The sequence below is a fragment of the Haematobia irritans genome, chromosome 3 (assembly GCF_050003625.1).
Source record: "Haematobia irritans isolate KBUSLIRL chromosome 3, ASM5000362v1, whole genome shotgun sequence".
Taxonomy (NCBI): domain Eukaryota; kingdom Metazoa; phylum Arthropoda; class Insecta; order Diptera; family Muscidae; genus Haematobia; species Haematobia irritans.
In genome coordinates, this window is record NC_134399.1 from 56,294,283 (window position 1) to 56,305,674 (window position 11,392).

At 33.4% G+C, this 11,392-nt stretch overlaps 1 protein-coding gene across 1 annotated transcript; it reads left to right on the forward strand.

Moving 5' to 3' along the window:
* Positions 1-790: 790 nt before the first annotated feature.
* Positions 791-11,128, forward strand: Fmo-1 (Flavin-containing monooxygenase 1). Its single transcript, XM_075299440.1, has 5 exons — positions 791-910; positions 970-1,355; positions 1,419-1,590; positions 7,275-7,810; positions 10,816-11,128. The coding sequence occupies exons 2-5, from the start codon at positions 978-980 to the stop codon at positions 10,981-10,983; spliced, it is 1,254 nt and encodes a 417-aa protein (XP_075155555.1). The 5' UTR covers positions 791-910; positions 970-977; the 3' UTR covers positions 10,984-11,128.
* Positions 11,129-11,392: the final 264 nt, after the last annotated feature.

The following is an 11,392-nucleotide window of genomic DNA, read 5'->3' on the forward strand; positions in this document are numbered from 1 at the left end:
ATCACTCCGATATGGCAAAAATAAGAAAATATTTTTCGACAAATTCAAGAAAATTTATTAGACATAACTAAATTTTTTCAGTAGTTAAAGAAAATTTTGTAGTTTTAAGAGAAATCTTGGAGTTCAAAATTGCAAGAATGTCTTTAGTGACATACGAAGTTCATGATGGACACATTTTTGGTAAAATTTACAAATTTAAAGAAATAATGAACTATTTTGTAAAAAATACGAAATTAGGAAATCTTTATGCTTTATTTGTGTATAACTTTTTCCCGGTTTTTAGTTCATTTAACTAACATACGCAAAAAATTATTTGACTAAAATAAGCTTTTTCCAAACATAATGATTCTATGAACTAATATAAAGTTAATATGGCTTTAGTGAAATAGAGAGTTCACTTTTTTTGAGTGTGAGGAAAGAATTATTTGTGTATAGATTGGCTCAAGAAGTATGTTTGAAATTAGTATCAGTATTTCAATATTTATAACCGTACCAAATAATGGCGTAGCGTTTAAAAATTTAGACCTGTATCTAACAACAATTGGACGGCCAAACGCATAGATTTGAATCCAGCACTGTTATTTAGATCTAATACTCTTTTCCACAAATTCAATATAAAATATGCAAACATAAATTTTTGCCACAGGCCTCGTACTAATCAGTGCCAACGAACGGTCTTAAGTGGGACAGACAGGTTTATCTTGTATTCCGTTCAATGTACTATCACCAAGTAACGAGTCTATTTGCATCTCTCGTTGTGAGAGTGAGAACGCCTAGACATTGCTTGACCGTTTTCCGTATTATTCTTATCAATTCCCTTTTTTTTAATTGCATATAATCATAATTGTTTGGTTCTGGTTATCATCGCCACCAACCCAGTAACCCCTCACATCCCCACATAAAAATCCAAGTAACACAGAACGACAACACAATGAAATGACTTCATTCACTAAGAAATTCTACTTTCAGTTGCAAAAATGAAACGCATAGTAATAGTAGGTGCCGGAACAGCAGGTCTCTGTGCAGCCCGCCGGGCATTGGAATGCGGTTTTGCGGTCACCATATATGAGCAGACAGAAGACATTGGGGGTACATGGGTGTACACAGATGAAATTGGAACCAATAAATATGGCATTGATGTCCACAGCAGCATGTATCAGGGTCTACGTACAAATTTACCCAAAGAGGTAATGGGTTACCCAGATTTTCCCATAGAGGGCTACGAAGAGTCCTATGTACCATCGAAAGCCATTGAAACATTTCTGGGAAATTTCTGTGAGAAACATAAACTAAAGGACCACATAAAATTTTTACATTATGTTATCAGAATAATGCCAAAGAATAACCAGTGGCAGGTAGGTCAAAGTGGATTAAAATTTCCAAACATTATTTTATTTGTGGACATTGTTGTGTTACAGGTGGTTGTGAAAAATCTGAAAAATGGAAATGTTGATTTTCTCATGTATGATTATGCAATGATTTGTAATGGTCATTATCATACCCCCCTGTATCCAACAATCAGGGGATCCGCAACGTTCAATGGTCAAGAAATACATAGCCATGACTACAAGAATAATCAACGTTTTAAAGGTACGTCTATTTGTGTAATGAAGTCTCCTCTTTCGAATAATCATCTTCTTGATTAACCGGATGGTTATTATGTTAATAGGGTTTCTTGTCGGACCTGTTTTCATACCCGGAAAAGCGGGCATACTTTCACATTTCCTTGTTTTCATTGTTATTTTTGCTAAAGAAATTTTCGGTACTTTAAATTCGGGAAGCTAGTATGCACCTCCGATGAAATTTTTTGCCATTACAGGGTTATCAAAAGCATATATTTGAGAGATGACAACAAATATTAAAAAATTTTCATAGCGATTAGCTGGTTTAAAATATGTGTACATGAACTAAGGTGTCTGAATAACCGGTTTAAAAGAAACGGGGTTGGTTTATCCTAAAATCTAAAGATTTTAAAACTCAGTTTTTGGTTTTTACTTTGACCAAAACTAAAAGAATAAAATCCATGAGTAACAGTTTTATTTTTCAAAAAATAGAATAATAATAATGATAACATTTGATTGTGATAAAATCAACTGAGGAGTAATTCATATCGTACTTTCAGTGTGATATGTAGTCTTGTTCTATTATGTTTATAACCACTTTGCAACATCCAGAAGGAGGCGAGATAGACACATGATTTTTTGCAATATTGCTCAGGGCGGCAATATTGCAAATAGCGGACTTATATTTTTTTTTTTGGTAAAAGACCGAAAAGACCAAATCAACGCATCAACGCTCCACATGGCATAAAATGTACAGTTATATCTTTGTTTCTACTCATATTTTTTTTTGGGCGTTGATTTGGTCTTTTCGGTCTTTTACCAAAATTATAAGTCCGCTATTTGTTGTTAGATTTTGTTAAGTAAGGGCTTATTTTCTTTGTAAAAATTTCACCCAAAATTGCTGTTAGCATCGTGTTTTATATTTTATATGAATTTTTATATGGTTTTTTCTGCCACTAAAAAAACGCCGTTTCTTAACCTTTTTAAGCCGCCAAGTGTAAGTGTACCTCCAAAAATTAAAAAAAAGTGCAAAAATTTGTATCTCGAAAACCAATCGACAGAAAATTTTTTAAAACTCATTTTCGTGTTTAGTAGGTCAAAATCAATGAGAAAAATTATGCTAGAACCAATTCACAAAACGACTGTTGGCTAGTGAAATAGAAGGATGCGTCGCACGGATGCGAAACTTTGTAGTGCCTTATTTATGATCAAAACTAAACACAATGTGAAGTTTGGTTCCGATCAAACTACACCTCCACGTACCTCCCATACAGTGGGTTCAAAAGTATCTGATTGCATAGAGGGGTGAGATAACACAAATAGCACTATGTCCATCATTTGTGAAATTTTGAAATTTTATGTGGTTAGAGCCGAAATTAGGGGTTTTTACTGGACTTTTTCCATTCCCGGAAAAAGGTAATGGGGAACACCCAAAGTACCTTTTCACTAATGGTGATTTCGTTTGGGAAAAAGTGTTGCATACAAATGGTACAACATTTTATGGTGTTACCACAGTGTTGCCGAAACCCCTTGCAATGACAATACCGTTTGCGTGTGAAAACGAATAAAAAAAATGCAACACTGATATAAAATCAAAACAAAAGAAATTTGGCGGAAATATTTCGATATTGGAATTCCGACTAACACGCAAATTTTTCTTGAACTAAGGGAAATTGTTAAAACTTTTGATTTTATATATTTGTAATGATCTTACTTCTACTTCAGAGTACAAATTAATTACATCCTCAACAAAGTTTTTAACTCTCCGTTGGTCATTTCGTCCAAGCAACGATGTTGTAACTTCTTCATCGTCGTCAGAAGAACTACTCTCCAATAGCGCATCTACAAATGGTGTTGGCCAAAAAAAGCATTTGCATTTTGCTATTATATTAAAAATATTTAATATCGAATTTTGTTGTCGCGGCACTAAACAATTGATATGATTCTTCTTGGTAAATTAATCAGCTGTGTTGAAGAAATTGTAAAGCAACCACAATACACGCGTCACGCACCTTCTTTTGTATTTGCAACAACGCTATTATTTAGGTCGAAGAATAAAAGCGTCTTCGGCATCTGATTGAAAGTGTAACCATCTGCACCGTAGACCAGCTACGGTGTAAAATGGGTTGCACTTTTGCTCTTGCGATGGGTAACACCTCGTCAATCGAACGTGCACATTTTGGGTAGGCTGCACTGAATTTTCCATTTGAACAAAAATTTTTGATTTATGGGGGTAAGGTGTAAAATATGCAACATATTTTTTACCAATCGAAATCACCATAAGTTTATAAACCTTTTAATGGAAAGAAAAGTAATCGTGAAAAATATGGCGATTTTAGCGGCTAAACTCTAACTTAAAGCTAAGGTTCTGCAGCCATGTGCACTAAAAAAAGTTTACTTTCATCCAAAGATTTTGATCTTCCTATAAGGATTTTGGTATTGATTCCAAGCCAAAGATGGGGATTCTTTATAATAAAGGCATTTTTGGGCAACCTATATGGATTTAAATATAGAATCAATAATATTAAAACAAGTAAGTAAAGTAGAAAGTCGGGCGGGGCCGACTATATCATACCCTAAACCACCATTACAGAATTAGTAATCATAAGCATTTGTGGGGTAACATATAGGTCTGGGAGATAAACCGCAGTTGCATATTTAAGAAAATTAAGGGGTACATGTCTATGGGTGCTTTGTGTCAATCTGACTATAGCTGATAGTCAATGTTGCCAGGGAAAATGTTCGGTTTACCCTACAAGGACAAAAATGTTCCATACCTTACCATACATTCCCAAACAATTTTCCCTACTATATTTTTCGTTAAATTTAAAAAATTTTACAAAACAAAAATGGTTCTAAGTACTTTATTATCTTAAAACATGAATATGCAACGTATATAACTTAGAATATAAATTTGTATTACCACCACGGTTGCCACAGTTGGTAGAATTCTACCCAAATTAGTAACCTTTTTTGTTAAATCTCTATAAAAATAAATTTTTGGAAAAAGTTTCTATAAACAAATTTTTGTGAGAAATTTTTCTATAGAAATAAAATTTTGAGAAAAAATTCCACAGAAATAAAATTTTGAGAAAATTTTTTATAGAAAAATAAAATTTGGAAAAAATTTCTATAGAAATACAATTTTGACGAAATGTTCTATAGAAATAAAATGTTGACAAAATTTTCTACAGGAATAAAGTTTACCACACATTGTTAAAGATCAAGCCTTGCCGGCTTCTAATTTCCTCCTCTAGAGCCACCAAAATGTAAAAATTATTTCAAATTGTGTTGACGCTAAATATTAGAAAAACTCTACATATAGGGAATTTCCCCTACTTCTAGCAACACTGGCTGTGTTGATATTGCACCTAAGGAGTTAGTATGCCACTAATATTGAGCCCATTATTAAAAAAGAGAAAATCGTTAAATTAGTGTGGGTAATAAATACAAATTTGTAAAAATAGAGCAATATTCTTATGTAAGAGCTACAAGTACGTATAAGTACGATCGGCTAGTACATCAAAATTTGAAATTTGAGTAACATTGGTTAATAAATAAGAGTACTATGGCCAAATTTGGGAAAATCGAGCGATGCATATATATGGAAGCTATATCTAAATCTGAACCAATTTGCATAATATTTTGCGGGTTTGATTAATACCACAAAAAGTTACCTTGTGCAAGATTTGAGTAAGATCAGTTAAGAAATGAGGCCTGTATGGTCAAACATAAGGTTAAGGGCGAATTTTTCAAAATCGGGTGATACATATATGGGAGCTATATCTACATCTGAACCGATTTCGATGAAATTTTGCACATATAGTTAGTACTGTAGGGGACTGGATCTAGCCAACTTTTGGTAAGATCGGTTAATAAATAAGGGTTCTATGGCCAAATTTGGGAAAATCGGGATATACATATATATGGGAGCTATATCTACATCTGAACCGATTTCGATGATTTTTTGCACATATAGTTAGTGCTATAGAAGACTACATTTAGCTAAATTTGGGTAAGATCGGTTGATAAATAAGGGTTTTATGGTCAAATTTAGAAAAATCGGGCGGTACATATATATGGGAGCTATAGCTAAATCTGAACCGATTTCGATGATTTTTTGCACATATAGTTAGTGCTATAGAAGATTATATTTAGCCAACTTTGAGTAAGATCGGTTGATAAATAAAGGTTTTGTGGCCAAATTTGGGAAAATCGGAAATGAGTGCTATATCTAAATCTGAACCGATTTGGATGAAATTTTGCAGACTTGAAGGGCGATGGAAAAGATTACCTTTTGCCAAATTTGGTGACGATCGGTTTGAAAAAACGCGCAATGTGACCCCATTTGTCGAAATCGGGCGATACATATATATGGGAGCTATATCTAAATTTGATCCGATTTCTTCCAAATTCAATAGCGTTCGTCCTTGTCCCCGAAAAACTCCCTGTACCAAATCTCATCAAAATCGGTTAATAATTGCGACCGGAATCCTGTGAACAACAAATACATGGACATGGTAGGCACATTTTTTGGCCGATCAAACTTATTATACCCTGACCACTATGTGGTTTAGGGTATAATTAGGATACAAATGTAATGCAATGTTAATAAAGATATTCACGCACAAACATTTTTGGCACAATTTATTATAACTTGAATGCTCCAAAGTAGTAGAAAGCTTATTTTCTTTAATATGAATTATTAAGAAAAAGTAACCTTGATACAATTACTATTTTCTTCCGATAATCCGAATTTAATAACGGCCTTAAGGGCTAAAACATGTTCCTTGAAATTCAATACCGCTTTTTTTTTTAATTTTAAACTTTTTCGTCCGTTCTTTAAAAATTGAAGTTTTTACGATATAAATAAAAGCTTTCGCACATATAAAGTTATGCACAGATATGAGAATAATTTTCGAATGCAGACCCATGGCGAAGTATATACACAATATCTATGGAACTGGGTAATCTTTATTCAATGCAAATAAAAACAAAAACTAAATTAACATAAATAAAAACAAGTATATATGGCCGTATGTTCGGGGGTCCTTTTATATGGGGGCTATACGTAAAAGTGGACCGATGTGGACCAGTTTTTGCATGGTTGTTAGAGACCATATACTAACACCATGTACCAAATATCAGCCGGATCGGATGAAATTTGCTTCTCTTAGAGGATTCGCAAGCCAAATTTGGGGGTCCGTTTATATGGGGGCTATACGTAAAAGTGGACCGATATGGCCCATTTGCCATACCATCCGACCTACATCAATAACAAATACTTGTGCAAAGTTTTAAGTCGATAGCTTGTTTCGTTCGGAAGTTAGCGTGATTTCAACAGACGGACGGACATGCACAGATCGACTCAGAATTTCACCACGACCCAGAATATATATACTTTATGGGGTCTTAGAGCAATATTTCGATGTGTTACAAACGGAATGACAAAGTTAATATACCCCCATCCTATGGTGGAGGGTATAATATGCCCAAATTGAATTAAATTAGTTTGTGAAATAAATAGAAATGGAAATAAAAAAATTGATTAGAGGCAAATAAAAAACAAAAAGGTTCAACTAAAATCCAATTTTATTTATCCTAAAACAATAGTGTGATTTTACTAAGAAGATCCTAGACGATGGTGTATAATATTTGTAGTCTTTTGTCTTTTTATTATTTAATATGATTTATTTGTTTTTATCCTTTCAGACGAATCTGTTCTTATTATTGGTGCTGGTCCCAGTGGAATGGATTTATGCCATGAAATCTCAAAAGTTGCCGAACGTGTTACTCTGAGTCATCACATGCCTGAGACTCCTAAAACAACATTTAGACCTAATGTAAATCAAAAGCCTGATGTGGCCCATATTGAGGGATCCAGTGTGTATTTCACCAACGGTGAATATGAAACATACACCATCATATTCTACTGTACTGGATATAAATATTCATTTCCCTTCCTATCGGCCGATTGTGGCATTTACGTCGATGATAATTATGTGCAACCTTTGTACAAACAGGTCATCAATATAGAGTATCCAACAATGTCGTTCATTGGTATTCCCTATTATGTTTGTGCGGCTCAAATGATGGATTTACAATCAAGATTTACCATGGAGTACTGGAAGGGAAATAAAGAGTTCCCAAGCAAGCAGGAAATGTTACATGACACTCGCATGCAAATGGATAAACGTTTTGCGAGAGGGTTTAAAAAAAGACAGGCTCATATGATGGGCGAAGATCAAGTAAGTGTTAAAATATCGTAAGAATGTATAAATTGCACAGAAAAAATATAATATACCATGCATAGAAAAACGAACTAAGACATGGAAAATTTTGGCTATATTTTCTCCCAATTAAATACGGCGAAACTTTCGGCGGATTGGACGAATTTCATGTAATGTCTACGATGGATAGCATAGTAGACATTTTGTAACAAAACGTACAGTTTTCCATATTCTTTCATGTTGAACTTTTAGACTTTATAGTTAGTGAGTAGCGGAAGTGATAAATGTTCTTTGAATTGAAATAGCATCATCCTGTGGATAAACTTACTCATAGACCAAGATGGTCTGTATCAAACTTTTTTAGGTTTGCGACTGGCGCAAAGTTGTAAACGTCACATTCGCGTAGTATATGTAGAAAAAATAGCAAACGTCGAAAATTCTAAATACTTCCGTATCGTCGGCTGGATAGCGAATTGGATGATATCCAAGATGATGGTGCGTGCAGTAAACGTGACGATCTGTACACGCTCAAACTCATATTAGCCTTCCAAAAATTTTTGCGAAGAGAAACCACTACTTAAAAGTGGGTATTAAGTTCGAGTTTAACCGCTAAGATCGTCATTTTTTCACTCAAGTGAATACTAAATCAGTAAAAACAAGTATATACGGCCGTAAGTTCGGCCAGGCCGAAGCTTATGTACCCTCCACCATGGATTGCGTAGAAACTTCTACTGAAAACTGTCATCCACTATCGAATTACTTGGGTTGCGGTAACACTTGCCGATGGCAAGGTATCTTAAAACTTCCTCACACCGTCTTCTAAATTACAAGGTAGTCCATACGTAGTATATATTAAACTAAAAAAGGCCGATTAAATACGTATATAATTAAGTTTAAAGTTTCTATAGAAATAAAATTTTGACAAAATAAAATTTTGACAACATTTTCTATAGAAGTAAAATTTGAAACAAATTTTCTATAGAAATAAAATTTGGAAAAAAATTTCTATAAGAATAAAATTTTGAAAAAATTTTCTATAGAAATAAAATTTTGACAAAATTTTCTATAGAAATAAAATTTTGACAAAATTTTCTATAGAAATAAAATTTTGACAAAATTTTCTATAGAAATAACATTTTGACAAAATTTTCTATAGAAATAAAATTTTGACAAAATTTTCTATAGAAATAACATTTTGACAAAATTTTCTATAGAAATAAAATTTTTACAAAATTTTCTATAGAAATAACATTTTGACAATGTTTTCTATAGAAATAACATTTTGACAATGTTTTCCATAAAAATAAAATTTTGGTAGATTATTTTTGGCTCGAGTGGCAACCATGAATATGAACCGATATGGACCAATTTTTGTGCGATTGGGGATCGGCTATATATAACTATAGACCGATATGGAACAATTTTGGCATGGATATTAGCGGCCTTATACTAACACCACGTTGCAAATTTCAACCGGATCGGATGAATTTTGCTCCTCCAAGAGGCTCCGGAGATCAAATCTGGGGACGGTTTATATGGTGGCTATATATAATTATGGACCGATATGGACCAATTCTTGCGTGTTTGTTAAAGATCACATTCTAACACCATGTTCCAAATTTCAACCGGATCGGATGAATTTTGCCCCTCCAAGAGGATCCGGAGGACAAATCTGGGAATCGATTTATATGGGGGCTATATATAATTATGGACCGATATGGACCAATTTTTGCATGGTCATTAGAGAACATATACCAACACCATGTACCAAATTTCAGCCGGATCGAATGAAATTTTCGTTTCATAGAGGCTCCCAAGCCAAATCGGGGGATCGGTTTATATGGGGGCTATATATAATTATGGACCGATGTGTACCAATTTTTGCATGGTCATTAGAGAACATATACCAATACCATGTACCAAATTTCAGGCGGATCGGATGAAATTTGCTTCTCTTAGAGCGATCGCAAGCCAAATTTGGGGGTCCGTTTATATGGGGGCTATACGTAAATGTGGACCGATATGGACCAATTTTTGCATGGTTGTTAGAGACTATATACTAACATCATGTACCAAATTTCAGCCGGATCGGATGAAATTTGCTTCTCTTAGAGCAATCGCAAGCCAAATTTGGGGGTCCGTTTATATGGGGGCTATACGTAAAAGTGGACCGATATGGCGCATTTGCAATACCATCCGACCTACATCAATAACAACTACTTGTGCCAAGTATCAAGTCGATAGCTTCCTTCGTTCGGAAGTTAGCGTGATTTCAACAGACGGACGGACGGACATGCTCAGATCGACTCAGAATTTCACTACGACCCAGAATATATATACTTTATGGGGTCTTAGAGCAATATTTCGATGTGTTACCAACGGAATGACAAAGTTAATATACCCCCATCCTATGGTGGAGGGTATAAAAAGCCATAAAATTATACATATTTGTTGCAGATTTCATTATAACTTGATGGGGAATATCCTAAAGCAAATTTTCACAAGATTTGTATTCCTTAAAATGGATTATTAAAGAAAAGTAATCGTGAAAAAATTGTGATTTTAGCGACTAAACTCGAACTTAACTTAAATGCACTTTTTGACTTATTAGAGCCAATTTCCATACAAAATAAAATTTGTCAAAACTCGAGCTAGTCATTCGCTGATGAAACCTTGGATGAACATTATGAACCACGCAAAATCCGAATAGTTTGAAGTTGCGAATACGAGATGTAAGTTTTCAATAAATGCAATGTAACAGCATACATCCCTTTTATCGGGGATTTAAACTAAATTAAATTAAAAACTGTTTAAAATTTTTTCGTTCAAAAATTAAAATTTCATCACCACCATATGCACATACTTATCGTTAATGGGGTATCATATCACTACTGTTATACGTTAAATAACAAAATATGAGGGTACAGCCTATGGGGAAGAATATAAAATGTTAGCGTTTTCATTTACACTTTGAATGGCAAGATATCTACAAATAATTCAATTATATTTTTTTATTTTCTCAGATCGATTACTATAATGACCTGGCGGAGACGGCAGCTATAGAAAATATAAAACCTGTTATGACCTATTTGCACAACGAGAGTAGTCGCAGATTTTTGGATGATTTATTGCATTTTCGTGATGATGTATTTCGCATAGTCGATAATGAAAACTTTGAGAAGATTAATTAGTTAATAGAGAGCTGAAATAAATTTGTATGTAGGCCTGCTTTAGGCTAGCCAGATCCAATTTGTCAAAAAGCTTGATATTGGTAAAAAAAATTTGAATTCGAAAAACAATTTGACAAATAAAAACATACTATTTGGTTTAATTTAATTTTTTATTAATTTTTTTTAATAAAAATTATTAGAATAAAAGAAAAAATATCACAAAAAGTATAAATAACAGAAATAATGTAAAAAAAAACAAAAACAATATAACAATAAAAAATCGGTCTTTATATATTTTAAAGAAAACTTATTTGGCCACATATAATTCGTGTTCTTAGATACAGAATTAATTAATTCTCTACCATCATTAAAATTTATTCTTACTAATAGTTTAGCATTTATTAGATCAAAGGTCATTCTACGAGTATTC